General features: G+C 51.6%; 1 protein-coding gene across 1 annotated transcript in view; it reads right to left on the bottom strand.

The window, feature by feature from the left end:
• IGF1R (insulin like growth factor 1 receptor) overlaps window positions 1–23,968 on the bottom strand; it is a 277,764-nt gene that overhangs the window by 222,903 nt on the left and 30,893 nt on the right. Inside the window, exon 2 of the mRNA XM_040342347.1 lies at window positions 7,557–8,108. Coding sequence (XP_040198281.1) covers window positions 7,557–8,108 — 552 coding nt within the window. The remainder of the gene's footprint in view (window positions 1–7,556; window positions 8,109–23,968) is intronic.

Genomic DNA, 23,968 nt, shown 5'->3' with positions numbered 1-23,968 from the left:
GAAGGCAGACTGCCTCCCCTGTGTATCTATCACTCTCAGTGCCATCATGGGGCCCCCAATTTTGGGGCAGCGTGGGATCAAGGACCAGCTGCTTTGGGGGAAAAAACAAGGGCGCCCCGTGCAGTGCCCAGGTGTGCCCTCTCATTAAGACAGCCCTGTGCCCCAGTGTGAAATGGGCCCGAGTGAGTTTTCTACAGGTGGAGAACAGGAGCTGAAGCCATTTTTTTACACATTTCATTCTCATTTATGCAACAGGGAGTTGACTGCCATTTTTTGTTGAAGCCTACTGGAGCCCGATAAGCCGATCCGGTCATCCACATGACACAGGTTGGGGGGGGGGGGCATTCAGAAAATTATTATTATTGTTTTGGTCACGTCACACATTTTTTGGTCTCGTAGATTTCAATGTAAATGTAGGAGACATTTATGAGCCTGGACTCTCCTGTTCCACCCAGGAGTTTGCATACGTGTGCAAAAACACGAAAGGATAAAAAAAAATTAAAAATAAAATAAAAAGAAAAAAGGTGTGTATTAGCACAGCCAAACACACTTGACTTATGACTGTGAACAGAGCAGAGTATCCAGAAACCCCAACAAAGCGCATTTACAAGCTTCTGTTTTGTACTTCTAAACCGATGGATGGCAGAGCAGGAAATGACTGCCAGTGAAATATTATTACGTCTGATGCAGATGAACATTTACAGTCATTCTAATGGAGAGGAAGCAAGCCTATTTTAGGTTCACCTCCTAATGCATCTAGAAGAAGCAATGCCATATCATCGCACACAGAACAGCTTGGCATCTCGGCATGCAGGTATGGGCAGAGAATACAAAAATCCAGTAGCCGGGCAGACAGCTTTGTGCATCTAGGACATACAGGACATACTGTCTACTGGCATTCTACAGCAGTGTTTCTCAATGCCAGTCCTCAAGGCGCCCCAGCATGTCATGTTTTCAGGATTTCCCTCAGATGAAACTGCTGGGATAATTACTAAAGGCCCCTTTCACACGTGTGGATCGCGGATCTGAACGGTCCACGCGTGTGAAAGGGGCATAGAGCATCGAAACTGATCAAATCACCTGCTCAAAATAATTGAAAGCCTGAAAACATGACCTGCTGGGACGCCTTGAGGACTGGAGTCGAGAAACACTGCTCTACAGTATAGACCAGGGGTAGGCAACCTCGGCCCTCCGGCTGTGGTGAAACTACAAGTCCCATGAGACATTGCAAGACCCTGACAATCACAGGCATGACTCGCAGAGGCATGATGGGATTTGTAGTTTCAAAACAGCTGGAGTGCAGAGGTTGCCTACACCTGGTATAGATGTTGGAAAAAGCCATTTTTTTTTTGCCATTTTTGTATGCCATAGCGTTCTACAAAACAAGTTTCTTTTAAAAGAGGAACTTCCGCCCGGCGCTATTGAAGTCCCGCCCCCACTGTTCCACAGCATCATCTGTGGATATCCCACGCAGATGTGCCACAGATCTATGGGACCTTCCCTGGACCCAACATACAGCGGCCGGCCACCCCGGGACCCAACACACAGCGGCCGGCCTCCCCTGGACCCAACACACAGCGGCCGGCCTTCCCTGGACCCAACACACAGCGGCTGGCCTTTCCTAGACCCAACATACAGCGGCCGGCCTTCCCTAGACCCAACATACAGCCGCCGGCCTTCCCTGGACCCAACACACAGCGGCCGGCCTCCCCCGGACCCAACACACAGCGGCTGGCCTTTCCTAGACCCAACATACAGCGGCCGGCCTTCCCTGGACCCAACATACAGCGGCCGGCCTTCCTTGCATCCAACACACAGCGACTGGCCTTCCCCGGGCCCAACACACAGCGGCCGGCCTTCCCTGGACCCAACACACAGCGGCCGGCCTTCCCTGGACCCAACACACAGCGGCCGGCCTTTCCTAGACCCAACACACAGCGGCCGGCCTTCCCTGGACCCAACATACAGCGGCCGGCCTTCCCTGGACCCAACATACAGCGGCTGGCCTTCCTTGCATCCAACACACAGCGACTGGCCTTCCCTGGACCCAACATACAGCGGCCAGCCTTCCTTGCATCCAACACACAGCAGCTGGCCTTTCCTAGACCCAACATACAGCGGCCGGCCTTTCCTAGACCCAACACACAGAGGCCAGCCTTCCTTGCATCCAACACACAGCGACTGGCCTTCCCTGGACCCAAGACACAGCGGCCGGCCTTTCCTAGACCCAACATACAGCGGCCGGCCTTCCCTGGACCCAACATACAGCGGCCGGCCTTCCCTGGACCCAACATACAGCGGCCGGCCTTCCCTGGACCCAACATACAGTGACCGGCCTTCCTTGCATCCAACACACAGCCACTGGCCTTCCCTGGACCCAACACACAGAGGCCGGCCTTCCCTGGACCAAACACAGTGATTGGCCTTTCATGGATCCAACCGAGTGCCTGGCCTTTCCTGGATCCAGCACTATTTATAGTCGTGGATGCCATGTCTGCAAAATGTTACAACGTTCGTGAAAAATAAAAGTACTGGCAATACATACACATGCGTCATACGGTAAACAGACCCGCACCACAATGTTCCCAATAAAGCCTGGCATTTATAAACAAGTGTGCAGTTTTACAGAGTGGAGAAAAAAAACAGATCACACATAACCAAAATGTGCCAAACTTGGCAAAGCCATACAAACACACCAATTTGTTGGGATACAACCAAATCTATTTGGGGGCCTCCCATTTGCTCCCATGGCTGCACCCCGCACAGCTACTAAATTATTAGTTTGTCCTTCATTCAGCTTGACGCACAATAAGGCTGCTTAAGTCCTCGATTCTTTTGATAGGCAATCATAACACAGCATTCTCATTCACATCCACGCCAATACAATTACACAAAGCTTGTCAGTAAACACCTTTACATAAGGATGTCTGAGTAAGAAATAATGGAACCCAATAACAGCATAGTACTATAGCTCAACAACAGCTTAAAAGGTATCATGTTTGGTAAACAGAGATGACAGGTCATTCGAGTATCGCTGAAGATTGTGTTACTGTATAATAATAAAAAGTGTAACAATACAATAAAATCAGACAGAACACAAATGCAAGCCGGTCTGTTCTCACCCAGCTGTATACTGGTAATAATACATGTCATACTAGTCAGGAACGAGGATGAGGATCATTTTTCTGGTCTCCCAAGATGCAGGAGAGGGTGTTCCAACCTATGATATACACACACCCCTGGGGGTATATATTGAGGTGTTAAAGAGTACCTGTCAAGGCAGTTGCTACATGTCACAGCCAAGGTCCCCGTCTAGTGATGGAGGCAACCATGGTCCTTCCATCTGTGTTGCACCACAAACAGCCGCCGGCCATCCTCGCACCCAACACTCAACCGCCGGCCATCCTTGCACCCAACACGCAGCCGCCGGCCATCCCCGCACCCAACACTCAACCACCGGCTATCCCCGCACCCAACACTCAACCGCCGGCCATCCCTGCACCCAACACGCAGCCGCCGGCCATCCCCGCACCCAACCGCCGGCCATCCCCGCACCCAACATGCAGCCGCCGGCCATCCTCGCACCCAACACGCAGCCGCCGGCCATCCCCGCACCCAATACGCAGCCGCCGGCCATCCCCGCACCCAAGCGCCGGCCATCCCCTCACCCAACACCCAAGCGCTGGCCCTTCCCGCAACCAACACCCAAGCGCCTGCCATCCCAGCACACCAACACCCAAGCTCCGGCCATCCCCGCACCCAACACCCAAGCTCCGGCCAACCCCGCACCCAACACCCAAGCGCTGGCCATCCCCGCACCCAACACCCAAGCGCTGGCCATCCCCGCACCCAACACCCAAGCGCTGGCCATCCCCGCACCCAACACCCAAGCGCTGGCCATCCCCGCACCCAACACCCAAGCCATGGCCATTCCCGCACCCAACAACCAAGCGTCGGCCATCCCTGCACCAAACAACCAAGCGTCGGCCATCCCCGCACCCAACACCCAAACGCTGGCCATCCCGGCACACCAACACCCAAGCGCTGGCCATCCCCGCACCCAACACCCAAGCGCTGGCCATCCCCACACCCAACACCCAACACCCAAGCGCTGGCCATCCTTACACCCAACACCCAAGCGCTGGTCATCCCCAGACCCAACACGCAAGCGCTGGTCATCCCCAGACCCAACACGCAAGCGCTGGCCATCCCCGGACCCAACACGCAAGCGCTGGCCATCCCCAGACCCAACATGCAAGTGCTGGCCATCCCCAGACCCAACATGCAAGTGCTGGCCATCCCCGAACCCAACATGCAAGCGCTGGCCATTCCTGGACCCAACACTCAGCTGTTGGCCATCCCGGGACCCAACACGCAGCCGCCGGCCTTTCCTGGACCCCAACACGCAGCCGCCGGCCTTTCCTGGACCCCAACACGCAGCCGCCGGCCTTTCCTGGACCCCAACACGCAGCCGCCGTCCTTTCCTGGACCCCAACACGCAGCCGCCAGCCTTTCCTGGACCCCAACACGCAGCCGCTGGCCTTTCCTGGACCCCAACACGCCTTTCCTGGACCCCAACACGCTGCCGCCGGCCTTTCCTGGACCCCAACACGCAGCCGCCGGCCATCCCTGGTCCCAACACGCAGTCGCTGTCCTTCCCTGGATCCAACACCTCTTATAGTCGGTCAGGATGCCTTGCCATGAAAAGTAAAATAACTGGCAATGTATACACATGCGTCATACGGTAAACAGACCAGCACCACAATGTTCCCAATTAAACCTGACATTTATACAGGTATGCCGTTTCATGAAAACCGGTCTAAGGAACATTCACATTAAACATAACCAAAAGCAACAGAAAAGCCATATACACCAATTTAGTTCAATATGATGGGTGAATTAAAAGCTAAACTTGTTGAAAAGTTGATTTGTAAACTTTACATTGGGCCTGTGTGTTCCCTCAAATAATTTCCATGTAACATCTAAAGGGCTGCTGGGAGGCACAATGTGGTAGTCCATGCCACATCCAGCCTGAGCTGTGGTCTTCCAAGTGGTGTTGCAGTGACTTACAAGATTTCTGAATAGAAGACGCGTCAGTCAAGTGACCCATTACACTCACCCTAAGGGCACTTTCACTGTGGGGGCAGCGCCCGCTGCCCTCTGAGAAGCAACCTGCAAATTAATGCTTTTCAGGGGGCAATAGAGTAGCATATGCCATTCAGGAGGCAATCATGAGTGTGGGGCAGTAAAAACAGGAGGCTGACCCATGTTTTTACCACCACCCACCTAAATCCAAACATTGCAGCTGGAAGGCGTAGTACACATGATGCCGGCGCGATGCTTCATGGCTGCACCAATTTAAACTCTGCAATGCCTGTAGAATGCACCCATTACAGCCAATGGGACGGCGCAACAGCTGCAAGCCAGCCACTTGCCAACCATGTGAAGAGATCCTCAAGGAAAGGGAAGTCACTGCAGCACCACCTGGAAGATCACAACTTAGGACTGTATGTGGCAAGGTGTACCAATGAAAATTTGAGCTTTGCCAGCAACCCTCCCGATTTTAAATGGCAATCAAGGTTGGTCCAACTGATTTTTCTTAATGTTGAGCTTTAAAGACACCCATTATGAAATAAATGGTCTATACTGACTAGAAATGCAAGCTCCTTAATCTTGCTTTATCATTAAGAAAAATCAAACACCAAAAACAAGCATGCAGCCAGTGTTGGACTCCCGACCTTATTTGTCTCCTTTAATGCAATTCCTACATAGTCACCATAAGGAAGTGTCCACACAAGTGGGAATGGTTACCTTTATTTCTCAACACACAAATTTCAACCATTCCATAGGGTTGTCTAAAGCATGGCAGAAAGAAAACACACAGTGGCACTTCCATAAAGTCCCACCATAAAGTTTAATCAAAGCAGTTGGCTTCTGAAATAGTCCCCCTCCCAAAACATGATGAACTGGCGCATTTCACCTCAACTGGGCTCATCTGAAGAAGTGACCTTTATGAGAAAGCCCAATTGGGGTGAAACACATGAGCCATAGTCTAGCAGTTGGCTTCCAACATAGTCCCTTACCCTAAGCCAGGCGCTGTAATGCATTTCACCTTGACTGGGCTTATCTGAAGAAGAGGTGACCTCTACGAATAAGCCCAATTAAGGTGAAACACGTCAGGCATAGTCTAGGAGTTGGCTTCCAACATAGTCCCTTGCCCTAAGCCAGGTGCCTTGATGCATTTTACCCCAGCTGGGCTTATTTGAAGAGGTGAACTCTATGAACAAGTCAAATTAGGGTGAAACACGTCAGTCATAGTCTAGCAGTCGGCTTTCAACATAGCTCACCTTCTACGAATCATAATAGTCTAGCTGATGGCTTAGGGCGCAGATTATGTTGAAAGCTATCAGCTAGACTATTATGATTCGTAGAAGGTGAGCTATGTTGAAAGCCGACTGCTAGACTATGACCGACGTGTTTCACCCTAATTTGACTTGTTCATAGAGTTCACCTCTTCAAATAAGCCCAGTCGGGGTGAAATGCATCAAGGAACATGGCTTAGGGCGCAGATTATGTTGAAAGCTATGTTCCTTGATGCATTTCACCCCGACTGGGCTTATCTGAAGAGATGACCTCTACAAATAAGCCCAATTAGGGTGAAACACGTCAGGCATAGTCTAGCACAGGGATATGCAATTAGCGGACCTCCAGCTGTTGCAAAACTACAAGGCCCATCATGCCTCTGCCTCTGGGTGTCATGCTTGTGGCTGTCAAGAGTCTTGCTATGCCTCATGGGACTTTTAGTTCTGCAACAGCTGGAGGTCCGCTATATCCCTGGTCTAGAAGTTGGCTTCGAATATAGTCCGTGTCCCAAACCAGACGTCTTGATGCATTTTACCATGACTGGGCTTATCTGAAGAGGTGACCTCTATGAATAGGCCCAATAAGGGTGAAACATGTCAGCCATAGTCTAGCAGTTGGTTTCCAACATAGTCTGCCTTCTACGAACAAGAATAGTCTAGAGCAGTGATGGTGAACCTTGGCACCCCAGATGTTTTGGAACTACATTTCCCATGATGCTCCTGCACTCTGCAGCTTAGTTGAGCATCATGGGAAATGTAGTTCCAAAATATCTGGGGTGTCAAGGTTCACCATCACTGGTCTAAAGGTTGGCTTTCAACATAATCCGCACCCTAGGCCATGTGCCTTGATGCATTTCACTGTGACTGGGCTTATCTGAAGAGGTGACCTCTACGAATAAGCCCGATTAGTGTGAAACACGTCAGCCATAGTCTAGCAGTTGGCTTCCAACATTGTCCGGAACCCCAAGCCAGGCGCCTTGATGCAATTCACCCTGACTGGGCTTATTTAAAGGGTGAAATGCATCATGGTTTAAGATGGACACTATGTTGGAAGCCATCTGTGACTAGCAGGATGAGCTCCTAAAGCCAGCAATCAGTGTGGAGGGGGACCCAGGAAATATACTCGGGACTTGGACTGGCGCAGTCTTTTCTTTGTGCCCACACCTAAAGCATATCACATTCGCATGATCTTACCTTTCTGGCAATGTTCGGCTGACCAGCAGCGGTATGAAAATTCATTGTCAATCACGGTTTTCTGGCAAATTGGCTTATCTTCCATAGTGCCAGGACACATATCTCCACAGTCCTTTGGTGGTTTATTCCCGACAATGTAATTGTTGTAGACCGCTTCCAAGACCAGCGACCAATCCACGGTAGAAAGGTAGCACAAGTCGGAGTTCTTCTCGATCCTTATAGCACCACGAGTAATATTCCGCAAGCTGTAAAGCCCAATCTCCTTTAGGTCCGTCATCTCGAAGATAACCAAGGCGTAGTTGTAGAAGAGAATGCGGCCACGGATGACGGTGAGGTTGGGAAAGAGGTCGCTCAGACTCTCCAGGCCCGACACCCGGAAAAGCAGTAAATAATCTGTAATCACCGTGAGCTTGGGAAAACGCAAGTTCCGGAAATCTTCAACCTTTGCGTTGGTGATGAGTAAAATCTGGAGGTAGCCTTCAATCACGACACAGTCTTCCAGCTCCTTAAGTTCGCTTACATTGTTGCGTATGTCCATGCTGTTGCTGCATACTGTGGGCAACACAAAAATGATAAAATTAGATCTACAATGCGTTTTGCAAACAATTCAAATAACAATTTCACCGTTACATCGTTAGAAGATTATCAGTTGCCAAAGTAGATAGTAGCACTGAAGTTTTGAAAAGAGTGGAGAGGGATAAGAACATCTGCCGGGACTTTATTTCTGTCTGTGTCCCCAATTAGGGAGATTCAGCCTCTCTTTGTCCTGTTTACTGTTATCAGTACGGTTGTCTGTATCGGTATCGGGACCGATTCCGAGTATTTGCTGGAGTACTTGTACTCCCTCAAATACCCCCGATACCGAAATAGAATACTTGCACCCACGGGCGGGGAACATTACAGCTTTCATTTGAATAGCTGTAGTGTTTCCCACCGCGCCGCGTATAGACACTCCCCCTTGCTCGGGTGAACTGTCCAATCCCGAGCAAGGGGGAGTGTCTATACGCAGCGCGGCGCGAAAGACTACAGCTATTCAAATGAAAGCTGTAATGTTCCCCGCCCGTATTAACCAAGCGGCGGCGCGGCAGCATGTACGGTAAGGGGGACATGGCTGCATATATGGGGGGAACTTGGCTGGATAGGGGGGGGGGACATGGCTGCATATGGGGGGGGGACATGGCTGCATATATGGGGGGGGGGGGGGGTCATGGCTGCATATATGGGGGGGGGTCATGGCTGCATATATGGGGGGGGGGTCATGGCTGCATTTATGGGGGGGACATGGCTGGATAGGGGGGGACATGGCTGGATAGGGGGGGGGACATGGCTGGATATGGGGGGGGGGGACATGGCTGGATATGGGGGGGGGGACATGGCTGGATATGGGGGGGGGGGACATGGCTGGATATGGGGGGGGGGCATGGCTGCATATATGGGGGGGGCGTGGCCGCATATATTGGGGGGGGACGTGGCCGCATATATTGGGGGGGGACGTGGCCGCATATATTGGGGGGGGACGTGGCCGCATATATTGGGGGGGGACGTGGCTGCATATATTGGGGGGGGACGTGGCTGCATTTGTGGGGGGACATGGCTGCATTTGTGGGGGGACATGGCTGCATTTGTGGGGGGACATGGCTGCATTTGTGGGGGGACATGGCTGCATTTGTGGGGGACATGGCTGCATTTGGGGACACATTTAAAAAAAAGTATCGGTATTCAGTATCGGCGAGTACTTGAAAAAAAGTATCGGTACTTGTACTCAGTCCTAAAAAAGTGGTATCGAGACAACCCTGATTATCAGGGAAGGAAGAAAAATTCCTGGACGGCCGCACACCAATGAAGGCATCGTTATTGATATCTTGTGTAGCAGATGAAATCCAATACAGTCACTTCACGTTACAGGAAACGCCACTGACGTGTTTCACACCGTATGAAAGTGCTTAATCACAGCTATGATTAAGCACTTTCATACAGTGTGAAACGCGTCAGAAGCTTTTCCTGTAACATGAAGTGACTATTGCATTTTATCTGCTACACAAGATATCAATAAAGATGCCTTCATTGGTGTGCGGCCATCCAGGATTTTTTCTTCCTTCCTAGTTCGTTGCAGAGCCAGCACCTGCAAGTTCCTAAAAGGGCATGTTCTTTTGAGGATTGGGGCTTAGGGCGGCAATCCTTCTCCATTATCAGGGGTTACCTTCACTTGATGCAACTTTAAAAAATAAATAAAAAAAAGGGAGGCTCAACCCCCTGGACTAACCGCCCGCCACCTAGCATGACCCATTAGTTATTGGGGCACCGCCCAACAACCACATTTGGTTCAGCCTTTTTGGGGTTAAAACAGCCAGCAAGGAGGTGGCATATCGCCTTCCAGCCACCTGCCAACCGTTCTCTTCAGAGGGGCGGCAAGGGCTACCACACCCAAGAACAAACCCTAATGGCCCGACACCCGCTTTTCTGCTATGAGCCATTACTATAGCTTTTCGGCACCGGGCAAACCAAAAGCCAAGTCCAGCCATAGCCAACCAGATTACGACCTGGACCAGCTTAGTTTAGAAATAATGGCGTCCTCAGTTTAGGAATCATGGTGTCCTCACTTTAGGAATCATGGTGTCCTCACTTTAGAGGAATATCTAATGGGACCCCCAATGGGACAGGTTTGGCAAAAATGAACCTTACCGGGGTTATGACCCTCCCTTACTCTATCCCAGGGTTTGACAAATTTGCTTGGAATCTAGGAGCCAGTTAAAAAAAGTTAGAAGCCAGAAAACGCGCCCTGTCCCGACGAGCTTGCGCACAGAAGCGAACACATACGTGAGCAGCGCCCGCATATGTAAACGGTGTTCAAACCACACATGTGAGGTATCGCCGCGATTGGTAGAGCGAGAGCAATAATTCTAGCCCTAGTCCTCCTCTAACTCAAAACATGCAACCTGTAGATTTTTTTAAACGTCGCCTATGAAGATTTTAAAGGGTAAAAGTTTGTCGGCATTCCACGAGTGGACGCAATTTTGAAGCGTGACATGTTGGGTATGAATTTACTCGGCGTAACATTATCTTTCATAATATTAAAAAAAATGGGGATAACTTTACTGTTTTTTCTAATTTTTTCCCAAAAAAGTGCGCTTGTAAGACCGCTGCGCAAATACGGCGTGACAGAAAGTATTGCAATGATCGCCATTTTATTCTCTAGGGTGTTAGGATAAAAAATATATATAATGTGTGGGGGTTCTAATTAGAGGGAAGAAGATGGCAGTGAAAAATGACATTAGAATTGCTGTTTAACTTGTAATGCTTAACTTGTAATACCAACGGCCACCACCAGCTCACAACTGGCGCCCGGGATTTGTCGAGCCCTGCTCTATCCAAAACAAAAAAAGTTTTGCCTTTAGTTCCAAGTAACTCTGCGTGCTACCGGGGCCTGCTCTAACCTTCTCCCCAAAGGACCAACATCGTACACACGCGAAGGTTGTGTTCTTCTGAATAGTTGGGAATACGTGCACCACCACTCACATCTGAAGATGATTGCAGGAACATTTAGAGCCCTACATGGCTTGGTCATTATTGGGTCCCCCTGACAAAATCCAGCTTACACGACCCAATAAGATAGCCCTTGCTGTATAAACTTCTCTGCTTGCTCTATAAGGAATCAGGTTAAAACGTAAAAAGAAGGAGAGTTGCAGGGCCGGTGCCGATGGGCTTTTTTGTTTCAAGCCGGTTTTGTATCACCATACAAGTCTTTAAGAATGCAAAACCGGCCGGTCAAATGCAAGTTCCCAAAACCCTGCATTTCTAAGAACATGGGACTGAACTGGACTATGCCCAAATAATAAGAAAAGGCCAGGCGTTTCTAAAGCACAACTAAAAAACGTCCTGTATGACAGTCTAAACTAGGAATCGGCAACCCGTCGATTGAGTCACCCGAAGCCTGGACAGGAGGGGCGGCGGAATTTATAGAAATTGATCCACTGTATTTTCCTCTGGCAGCAGCTAAAAGCCGGCTTCTCCCCTCTCTCTCCTGCCAGTATTCAGCTGATGCAAGAGGAAAGTATAGGGGATTGGTTCCTTTAAATGGCGCTGCCCCTCCTGTCCAGGTTCACCTTCCTTATGCTGCCCAGACCGCCCTCCCAGCTTTTCCTTTTCTGCTGCAGAGTATCGTTTCAGGTTGGGGAGCAGGGAAGGGGCTGGTAAATATGTAAAATTACAAACTCCTTTCTTTTCTGAATAAACAAAGTGGGTGATTGAGGACTGTGCGTCCTCAATCACTTTTAAGGTCTCAGAAGGGACACATCAGGGGTCCGTTTATGCCTCTGATTGTTTCACCAAAGGGCTCAATATTGTAAATAGATAGATAGATAGATAGATAGATAGGAATAGATAGATAGATAGATAGATAGATAGATAGATAGATAGATAGATAGATAGATAGATAGATAGATAGATAAATAAATGATAGACATCTATCTAAATCTTCGAATCTTCTATTATATATATCCCCCTCCCCCAACATGGAGAGAATTCTTTGCAATTTAAAAAAATAAAAAATAAATGCAGAATGTTCTGATTGGATGAGGTTGTCGCTCTGTCTCTCAACCTCTTCCAAATCAGAGATGGCTTTACAATTATTGAGAAAACGCACACAAATCTCTAAATGGCGAGCAGCCGACCTCCTGTGTTCACAATGCAGCAGAGTCGCCACTCAGTATGAGACCTGGAAGCTCATAGGAGGTCCTTATTATAGTGACGTCTACAACCATGATTTCCAGCTTCTAGAGCGCGTGTCAAACACAAGGTCTGCGGGCCGAATCTGACCCTGCAGGCCATTTCATGTGGCCCTTGCACCTCTACTGCAACTGCGGCACCCTCCTCATCTCCGCTCCCCCCCAACTCGTCTCAGCAGTCGTATCGGTGAGACAGAACTCCTCCTCCAGATCCTATGCTTCTCTGTGCAGCCACAGAAGCGCTATTCTATGCCCGTCTGCCCACCCCCTTCCCCACCTTAGTCGGCAACAAAAGAAGGGGGGGGCAGAAATCCTCGTACAGATTCTGTGCAGACGCAGAAGCACTAGTCTATGCCCTTCTGCCCACCCCCTTCCCCGCCTCAGTTGGCAACAGAAGGAGGGACAGAACTCCTCGAACAGATTCTGTGCAGCTGCAGCACCCCCTTGTCTCCACCTCCCCTGGTCTAGTCTGGCCCTTTCCTGGTACTCCTCCAGACCCTGCACTCTCTGCTTCTTCTCAGCAGCAGCACAAGGTAAGGGGGGGGGTGCACTGCGATGCAAGGGAGGGTGGGGCAGTCTTGACATCTAATGTAAGGGGGGTGAGGGGGGCTGCTTTGGACATCTAGTCTTACAGATACTAATGGCCCTTTTGAGGGCAACCATAATGCCAATGCGGCCCGCAATGAAATGGAGTTTGACACCCCCGATCTAGAGGCATCCCGCTGGTATGGAACGTGCATAGTTATGTTGGTGCAAGCTGGCCTAATGGAACTATATAAAAATAAGATTTTTTTAAGCGCTGCAGCATTTATTTATTATTTTTTATACTGGGAGGCCAAAGTTCTATTATAAAATTTCCCCTTCTATACACGGACAATGAAGGGGTTAATACAACACACTAGACCGGCCTTCCTACCAAAACACTTTTTTTTTCCCTGCACAGTTTATAAAAGCAGCTTTATCCAGATTGCTCACACTCGCAGCAGACACAGCGCATTACACAACAACCGGCCTTTTTTGTGCCCCTAGGTAAAGGGTTTTCTTTTTCTGTGAATGCAGCAGCTTTAATATTCTCCGTTTTACTATTTCTTTTTTTTTTTTTTTTTTTAAATCACCAATACAACAAATTTGTGTCCATTACCTCCAATAATAAATACGCAATGAAGGGGAAAAATTCCAGCAAGAGGTTCATATTTATTACTGGCGTGCTAACCTTCAAGTCAAACTTTACCCATAACAATGTGAGAAGAATTTATACAATATATATATATATATATATATATATATATATATATATACACACACACACACACACACACACACATATATATATATATATACACATACACATACATACACATATATACACACACACACACACACACATATTTATATTTATATATATATATATATATATATATATATATATATATATATATATATATATATATATATATATATATATATATATATATACACACACCATAATAATAATAATAATGATGTTCTTTAGCTAGGAACATACATTCCACCAAAATGAGTGCATGCTGCAAAATATCTCCAGCATTCTATTATAAAGTGGATTTAAAGGAGAGGTCCAGCCTGAGCTCGTTTGGCTGGGCTTCAGGAAGTGAAGTAAAGCTGCAGCCTTGCGGCTTCACTTCCTGATTACCTTATCGAAAACGGCAGCACCCTTGCGGCCTCACTTCCTGATTCCCTTATCGAAAAAACGGCAGCGGCAGCACCCTTAAGGTTTCACTTCCCGATTCCCTTATCGAAAACGGCAGCACCCTTTGCTGCTTCACTTCCTGATTCCCTTATCGAAAACGGCAGCGGCAGCACCCTTGCGGCTTCACTTCCCGATTCCCTTATCGAAAGCAACAGCACCCTTGCGGCTTCACTTCCCGATTCCCTTATCGAAAACGGCAGTGGCAGCGGCAGCACCCTTGCGGCTTCACTTCCCGATTCCCTTATCGAAAGCAACAGCACCCTTGCGGCTTCACTTCCCGATTCCCTTATCGAAAACGGCAGTGGCAGCGGCAGCACCCTTGCGGCTTCACTTCCCGATTCCCTTATCGAAAACGGCAGTGGCAGCGGCAGCACCCTTAAGGTTTCACTTCCCGATTCCCTTATCGAAAACGGCAGCACCCTTTGCTGCTTCACTTCCTGATTCCCTTATCGAAAACGGCAGCGGCAGCACCCTTGCGGCTTCACTTCCTGATTCCCTTATCGAAACCGGCAGCGGCAGCACCCTTGCGGCTTCACTTCCCGATTTCCTCATCGAAAACGGCAGCGGCAGCACCCTTGCGGCTTCACTTCCCGATTCCCTTATCGAAAACGGCAGCGGCAGCACCCTTGCGGCTTCACTTCCCGATTTCCTCATCGAAAACGGCAGCGGCAGCACCCTTGCGGCTTCACTTCCCGATTCCCTTATCGAAAACGGCAGCGGCAGCGCCCTTGTGGCTTCACTTCCTGATTCCCTTATCGAAAACGGCAGCGGCAGCACACTTGCGGCTTCACTTCCCGATTCCCTTATCGAAAACGGCAGCACCCTTGCGGCTTCACTTCCTAATTCCCTTATCGAAAACGGCAGCACCCTTGCGGCTTCACTTCCCGATTCCCTTATCGAAAACGGCAGCGGCAGCACCCTTGCGGCTTCACTTACCGATTCCCTTATCGAAAAAACGGCAGCGGCAGCACCCTTAAGGTTTCACTTCTCGATTCCCTTATCGAAAACGGCAGCACCCTTTGCTGCTTCACTTCCTGATTCCCTTATCGAAAACGGTAGCGGCAGCACCCTTGCGGCTTCACTTCCCGATTCCCTTATCGAAAGCGGCAGCGGCAGCACCCTTCCAGCTTTACTTCCCGATTCCCTTATCGAAAACGGCAGCGGCAGCACCCTTGCGGCTTCACTTCCCGATTCCCTTATCGAAAACGCAGCGGCAGCACCCTTATCGAAACCGGCAGCGGCAGCACCCTTGCGGCTTCACTTCCTGATTCCCTTATCGAAAACGGCAGCGGCAGCACCGTTGCGGCTTCACTTCCCGATTCCCTTATCGAAAACGGCAGCGGCAGCGCCCTTGTGGCTTCACTTCCTGATTCCCTTATCGAAAACGGCAGCGGCAGCACACTTGCGGCTTCACTTCCCGATTCCCTTATCGAAAACGGCAGCACCCTTGCGGCTTCACTTCCTAATTCCCTTATCGAAAACGGCAGCACCCTTGCGGCTTCACTTCCCGATTCCCTTATCGAAAACGGCAGCGGCAGCACCCTTGCGGCTTCACTTACCGATTCCCTTATCGAAAAAACGGCAGCGGCAGCACCCTTAAGGTTTCACTTCCCGATTCCCTTATCGAAAACGGCAGCACCCTTTGCTGCTTCACTTCCTGATTCCCTTATCGAAAACGGCAGCGGCAGCACCCTTGCGGCTTCACTTCCTGATTCCCTTATCGAAACCGGCAGCGGCAGCACCCTTGCGGCTTCACTTCCCGATTCCCTCATCGAAAACGGCAGCGGCAGCACCCTTGCGGCTTCACTTCCCGATTCCCTTATCGAAAACGGCAGCGGCAGCACACTTGCGTCTTCACTTCCCGATTCCCTTATCGAAAACTGCAGCACCCTTGCGGCTTCACTTCCGGATTCCCTTATCGAAAACGGTAGCGGCAGCACCCTTGCGGCTTCACTTCCCGATTCCCTTATCGAAAACTGCAGCACCCTTGCGGCTTCACTTCCTGATTCCCTTATCGAAAACGGCAGCGGCAGCACCCTTGCGGCTTCACTTCCCGATTCCCTTATCGAAAACGGCAGCGGCAGCACCGTTGCGGCTTCACTTCCCGATTCCCTTATCGAAAACGGTAGCGGCAGCACCCTTGCGGCTTCACTTCCCGATTCCCTTATCGAAAACGGCAGCGGCAGCACCCTTGCGGCTTCATTTCCCGATTCCCTTATCGAAAACGCAGCGACAGCACCCTTGCGGCTTCACTTCCTGATTCCCTTATCGAAAACGGCAGCGGCAGCACCCTTGCGGCTTCACTTCCCGATTCCCTTATCGCAAACGGCAGCGGCAGCACCCTTGCGGCTTCACTTCCTGATTCCCTTATCGAAAACGGCAGCGGCAGCACCCTTGCGGCTTCACTTCCGGATTCCCTTATCGAAACCGGCAGCGGCAGCACCCTTGCGGCTTCACTTCCGGATTCCCTCATCGAAAACGGCAGCGGCAGCACCCTTGCGGCTTCACTTCCCGATTCCCTTATCGAAAACGGCAGCGGCAGCACACTTGCGTCTTCACTTCCCGATTCCCTTATCGAAAACGGCAGCGGCAGCGCCCTTGCGGCTTCACTTCCTGATTCCCTTATCGAAAACGGCAGCGGCAGCACACTTGCGGCTTCACTTCCCGATTCCCTTATCGAAAACGGCAGCACCCTTGCGGCTTCACTTCCTAATTCCCTTATCGAAAACGGCAGCACCCTTGCGGCTTCACTTCCCGATTCCCTTATCGAAAACGGCAGCGGCAGCACCCTTGCGGCTTCACTTACCGATTCCCTTATCGAAAAAACGGCAGCGGCAGCACCCTTGCGGTTTCACTTCCCGATTCCCTTATCGAAAACGGCAGCACCCTTTGCTGCTTCACTTCCTGATTCCCTTATCGAAAACGGCAGCGGCAGCACCCTTGCGGCTTCACTTCCTGATTCCCTTATCGAAACCGGCAGCGGCAGCACCCTTGCGGCTTCACTTCCCGATTCCCTCATCGAAAACGGCAGCGGCAGCACCCTTGCGGCTTCACTTCCCGATTCCCTTATCGAAAACGGCAGCGGCAGCACACTTGCGTCTTCACTTCCCGATTCCCTTATCGAAAACGGCAGCGGCAGCGCCCTTGCGGCTTCACTTCCCGATTCCCTCATCGAAAACGGCAGCGGCAGCACCCTTGCGGCTTCACTTCCCGATTCCCTTATCGAAAACGGCAGCGGCAGCACACTTGCGTCTTCACTTCCCGATTCCCTTATCGAAAACGGCAGCGGCAGCACCCTTGCGGCTTCACTTCCCGATTCCCTTATCGAAAACGGCAGCGGCAGCACACTTGCGGCTTCACTTCCTGATTCCCTTATCGAAAACGGCAGCACACTTGCGGCTTCACTTCCCGATTCCCTTATCGAAAACGGCAGCACCCTTGCGGCTTCACTTCCCGATTCCCTTATCGAAAACGGCAGCACCCTTGCGGCTTCACTTCCCGATTCCCTTATCGAAAACGGCAGCACCCTTGCGGCTTCACTTCCCGATTCCCTTATCGGAAACGGCAGCACCCTTGCGGCTTCACTTCCCGATTCCCTTATCGAAAAAACGGCAGCGGCAGCACCCTTGCGGTTTCACTTCCTGATTCCCTTATCGAAAACTGCAGCGGCAGCACCCTTGCGGCTTCACTTCCCGATTCCCTTATCAAAAACATCAGCACCCTTGCGGCTTCACTTCCCGATTCCCTTATCAAAAACATCAGCACCCTTGCGGCTTCACTTCCCGATTCCCTTATCGAAAGCGGCAGCACTTCCCGATTCCATTATCGAAAACGGCAGCACTTCCTGATTCCATTATCGAAAACGGCAGCACCCTTGCGGCAGCACTTCCTGATTCCATTATCGAAAACGGCAGCACCCTTGCGGCTTCACTTTCTGATTCCATTATCGAAAACAGCAGCGGCAGCACTCTTGCAGCTTTACTTCCCGATTCCCTTATCGAAAGCGGCAGCACCCTTGCGGCTTCACTTCCTGATTCCCTTATCGAAAACGGCAGCGGCAGCACCCTTGCGGCTTCACTTCCCGATTCCCTTATCGCAAACGGCAGCGGCAGCACCCTTGCGGCTTCACTTCCTGATTCCCTTATCGCAAACGGCAGCGGCAGCACCCTTACGGCTTCACTTCCCGATTCCCTTATCGAAAACGGCAGCGGCAGCACCCTTGCGGCTTCACTTCCCGATTCCCTTATCGAAAACGGCAGCACCCTTGCGGCTTCACTTCCCGATTCCCCACGGCGCATGCGCGACTCGCGCTGCACAATGCCACTGGTACTTGCTGTCTTCTGAGACCTGTGCATTTCCCAGAAGGAAGCGTGGGGGGGGGGGGCTGCCAGACGTGGCGTAGACTTCCACAGATAATGCGGGGGTCTATGCCCGGAAGTGGGTGCAGATACCTTTCTTAGACAGGCATCTGCACCCCCTCCCCCCTGAAAGGTGCCAAACGTGACGCCGGGCGGAGGTTCCATTTTTGTGTGGAGCTCCGCTTTGAGCGAAACAAAAACAAAAATGTGAATTAATCACCAATTTGTGATCACAAAACGACAGACAGAATTGATTAAGTATTGGACAAGGAGAAACACGATGTCATCATCTCCCTATAATCTATAGAAGATGTGCGAGAACTAAAAATTCGGGATAATGTGAAATTCACATCCTGTTCTTCACGCGGCGGGATGCTCTGCTTAAGTGCGGCAACCGGAGTGGGTGGCATATTATGACAGAACAACCTTTCCTTTAACTGTGATAATAATATTTAAGCGTTTTTTTCCTGCTAGTAGCTGTCTGTATCGGTAGAGGAAGGCAGGAAATTGCCGGCAGTTTGTACACAGAGATCGCTCGGCTTGGCTTTGCACATTGATACCGCCGCGATTCAGGTGCCGAGACATCAAGAGCAAGACCCTCGAGACGCAACCTACAACCGCCAATTCTAACGGGGTCAGACGGATCAGCGACACATTTCCAGTCATTCAGCAAGACGCTCGCCTCCATAGAGAAACACATTTCTAGAAAAAGGAGAAGAAGGGCTCGAAGAATCAGAGGAGCGCCAACAGCCTAGAATCGGCACAAAACGCAAGAACATGTTTTTGGCAGAAATAAAGAACGTCATGTACCACCCACCACACAACCAGAAAAAAATGGATCCAACCCCCTTTATGTAATCAAGGAACACAGCTGAACATCTGGACTTTACCATAGACCCCTTTCTGAAGCCCATCATCCAAAGTGAGTTTTTTTTTTTTTTTGGGTTGCCCTCAAGGAACAGTAACCTACCCCTATAGCCTCGTACACACGCCTGGTTTACTTGGCAAGAACCAGCAAGAAAACTGCTGGAGCTCATCATCCAAGGCAGGGGTGTCAAACTCAAATTTATCGGGGGCCGCATCAGCAGTTTGGTTGCCCTCAAAGGGCCGGTTGTATCTGCACTCCAGTTTTCTTGCGCTGCGTAGGGAGCGCAGGGTTTAGGAATGCGCTGCGTAGGGAGCGCAGGGTTCAGGAGTGCGCTGCGTAGGGAGCGCAGGGTTCAGGAGTGCGCTGCGTAGGGAGCACAGGGTTTATGAGTGCGCTGCCTCCTCCTCTCTGGAGGCACTAGTGTCCCCCCCTCCTCTATGGTGTCACTGGTGTCCTCCCTCCTCTCTGGTGTCCCCCCCTCCTCTCCTCTCTGGTGTCACTGGGGTCCCCCTACTCTCCTCTCTGGTGTCACTGGGGTCCCCCTACTCTCCTCTCCGGTGTCACTGGGGTCCCCCTCCTCTCTGGTGTCACGCTCCTCTCCTCTCCTCTTTGGTGTCACTGGGGTCCTCAGTGACACCAGAGAGGAGAGGAGGGGGACCCCAGTGACACCAGAGAGGAGAGGAGGGGGACCCCAGTGTCACCAGAGGAGAGGAGGGGGACCCCAGTGACACTAGAGAGGAGGGGGACCCCAGAGAGCACGAGTGGGGGGGGGGTAAAGGGTGGACAGCATGAGTGGGGGGGGGGGTAAAGCACGAGTGGGGGGGGGATGGAAAGCACGAGGGGGGGGGATGGAAAGCACGAGGGGGGGTGGAAAGCACGAGGGGGGGGGTGGAAAGCACGAGGGGGGGGTGGAAAGCACGAGGGGGGGGTGGAAAGCACGAGGGGGGGGGTGGAAAGCACGAGGGGGGGGGTGGAAAGCACGAGGGGGGGGGGTGGAAAGCACGAGGGGGGGGGGTGGAAAGCACGAGGGGGGGGGGGGGTGGAAAGCACGAGGGGGGGGAAAGCACGAGGGGGGGGAAAGCACGAGGGGGGGGGTGGAAAGCATGAGGGGGGGTGGAAAGCACGAGTGGGGGGGGTGTAAAGCACGAGTGGGGGGGGTGGAAAGCACGAGTGGGGGGGGTGGAAAGCACGAGTGAGGGGGGGTGAAAAGCACGAGTGAGGGGGGGGTGAAAAGCACGAGTGGGGGGGGGGTGAAAAGCACGAGTGGGGGGGGGGGTGAAAAGCACGAGTGAGGGGGGGTGGTGAAAAGCAAGAGTGGGGGGGGTGGAAGGGGAGGAGACAAAAAAAAGGGCGAGAAAGGAGGAGAGCAAAAGGGGCAAAAGAAAAAGGAGGATAAAAAGGGTTAAAAAAATAAATAAAAAAAAGAAGGGGGAAAGAGAGGGCAAAGGGGGGAGGAAAAAAATAAAATAAAAATAGGGAAAAAGGCGGCTTGTTCCTATAGCTATGTGTCCTGCATCTCTAATATATTTGAGGAATGCGCTTCAGTATCGTTACTATGGAGCGAAGACCCCCCCCCCCCCCCCCCAATGTAAAGATTGCATACAAGTCTATGGAAATGAAATGCATTCATATATCCAAGCATTGCCACACACTCAGGCACGCCGTTGGTGAAAAGGCCTCCCTTCTCCAGCCTCCAGGAGAGGCTGACCTCAGACTGAAGTCACAGGAAGTGCTGCTCCATTCTGTCCTTCTGCTTCTTCAATGGATGCTTTTATGTGGAGCAGCCAATCAGAACACAGCCATAACAAATCCAGCAAGCAGTCTATGAATGAGGGAGGGGGCTGGGTTCATACAGGGGGGGTCAGTACAGTCCTTTCTTCCAAAGCCCTCTCAGGAATGAAAGGAATTCGGAGCATTTTGCATTATTTTCTGAGTGGGGGGAGGAAGAGGATGGCTGAGGAAATAACCCTTTGGCTCCAGGGCTTTTCTCTGCTCAAAAGCACTTTGTCACAGTCAGATCCGGCAACACAGAACAATAAACTTGAGATGATCGGAATAAAGCAGCACATGCCTACATCTGCGCTCCTAAATCATCCCGCACAGGCAGAACGCCGCGCAAAATCTGGAAAGAAGATCCTTCGAAGATTACATGTACTATAAATAAAAATAAATAACAAAAAACAACACAAGCATGTGGGTATGTAGCATACTAAAGAGGCAACATGATAATGCATCGCCAAGCTTCACGGTTTATTCGCTATGGGAAATTATCTAACAGTTTTCTGCCGTTTATCATCTAAATTTTGAAGTTTAAAACTTTACTGCTACTTGTACGCTACAGCCAAAACAACTGGTCAAGCATCAGTAGAATTTTCACTTCTCTGAACATTCCTTCGATGTTGCCATGGACCCTTGGGGGGGGGGGGATGGGGCAAACCTTCTCATGGACCCTTGGGGGGGGGGGGATGGGGCAAACCTTCTCATGAATCCTTGGGGGGGGAAATGGGGCAAACCTTCTCATGAACCCTTGGGGGGGGGGGAATGGGGCAAACCTTCTCATGAACCCTTGGGGGGGGGGAATGGGGCAAACCTTCTCATGAACCCTTGGGGGGGGAAATGGGGCAAACCTTCTCATGAACCCTTGGGGGGGGGAAATGGGGCAAACCTTTTCATGAACCCTTGGGGGGGAATGGGGCAAACCTTCTCATGAACCCTTGGGGGGGGGGGGGGGGGAAATGGGGCAAACCTTCTCATGAACCCTTGGGGGGGGTGGAATGGGGCAAACCTTCTCATGGACCCTTGGGGGGGGGGGATGGGGCAAACCTTCTCATGAACCCTTGGGGGGGGGGAATGGGGCAAACCTTCTCATGAATCCTTGGGGGGGGAAATGGGGCAAACCTTCTCATGAACCCTTGGGGGGGGGAATGGGGCAAACCTTCTCATGAACCCTTGGGGGGGGGGGAATGGGGCAAACCTTCTCATGAACCCTTGGGCAAACCTTCTCATGAACCCTTGGGGGGGGAAATGGGGCAAACCTTTTCATGAACCCTTGGGGGGGAATGGGGCAAACCTTCTCATGAACCCTTGGGGGGGGGGAAATGGGGCAAACCCTTCTCATGAACCCTTGGGGGGGGGTGGAATGGGGCAAACCTTCTCATGGACCCTTGGGGGGGGGGGATGGGGCAAACCTTCTCATGAACCCTTGGGGGGGGATGGGGCAAACCTTCTCATGAACCCTTGGGGGGGGGGGAATGGGGCAAACCTTCTCATGGACCCTTGGGGGGGGGGATGGGGCAAACCTTCTCATGGACCCTTGGGGGGGGATGGGGCAAACCTTCTCATGGACCCTTGGGGGGGGATGGGGCAAACCTTCTCATGGACCCTTGGGGGGGATGGGGCAAACCTTCTCATGGACCCTTGGGGGGGGATGGGGCAAACCTTCTCATGGACCCTTGGGGGGGGGGGGGAATGGGGCAAACCTTCTCATAGACCCTTGGGGGGGGAATGGGACAAACCGATACTGGTTTTCAACCAAACCGAAGAGAAAATCTGAAGGAGCAGGATGGGTAACGTCTCGAACATTTCCAAGACCTCCTGCTCTGCTGCCCCCTTGTTGGCTTCTCCCATGCTGGTCTCCAGGACATCCCTCCAAGTCTCTCCTATCCTCTGGAACTCCCTTCACCAACCTGTCCTCCACCTTTAGGCAATCCCTGAAAACCCACCCCTTTAGAGAGGCCTATCCTGCCTCTACCCAAAAACGGAAATCTTTTCATTTCTCCATCAGCATTTCCCCCACGGTTATTGCCTTGACCCAACCTCAGATTGTAAGCTCTAGTGAGCAGGGTGCGCTCAACCACCTCGCATCAAACTGTACTGTAAAGCTGGCCATAGATGGGTAGAATCTCAAACAAGAATTCTTAGGAATTAAGGAAAAGAACAATTTATAAGAAAGTTGTAAAAAAATTAAAAAATTTTTTTTATAGTGGGGCAATGTGATGTTCATTTTCAACCACAGTGATGGAAAAATTTGAAAGGCCAGCTAAAGGGCGCTTTCACACGGGGCGGATCAGTGTGCGGGCTTCGCTTTGCCCAGCGGGGATCGCTCCGTCGATCCCCGCTGAGCAGGCAGATGACAGGTCTGTCTCTGCACACTGTGCAGGGACCGACCTGAAAGAGCGGCGCTCTCCCCTATGGGGATCGGATGACGACGGAGTCCGTATAAATGCATTAATATCTGGTTGGATGGATGCTCCCCTCGCCCCATCCATAGCCGTTCGTCCCTCCCGCTCGCCCCATCCGGATCCGTCGGCTTCCCCCCCTCATACAGATTCATCCGCTCCCCCCCCCCCTCGCCCCATCCAGATCCGTCCGCTTCTCCATCCAGATCCATCCACTCCACCCCCCCATCCAGATCCGTCCGCTTCCCGCCCCCTCCTCGCTCCATCCAGAACCTTCCGCTTCCCCCCCTCGCCCCATCCAGATCCGTCGGCTTCCGTCAGCTTCCCTCCTCTCGCCCCATCCAGATCCATCCGTCCACTCCCCCCCTATCCAGATCCGTCCGCTCCCCCCCCCCCCCCTCGCCCCATCCAGATCCGTCCGCTTCCCCATCCAGATCCATCCACTCCACCCCCCCATCCAGATCCGTCCGCTTCCCGCCCCCTCCTCGCTCCATCCAGAACCTTCCGCTTCCCCCCTCGCCCCATCCAGATCCGTCGGCTTCCGTCAGCTTCCCT

Source organism: Rana temporaria, chromosome 3 (genome assembly GCF_905171775.1).
Source record: "Rana temporaria chromosome 3, aRanTem1.1, whole genome shotgun sequence".
Lineage (NCBI taxonomy): Eukaryota > Metazoa > Chordata > Amphibia > Anura > Ranidae > Rana > Rana temporaria.
Note: the sequence above shows the minus strand (reverse complement) of the source record. Positions and strands in the feature narration are given on the sequence as shown.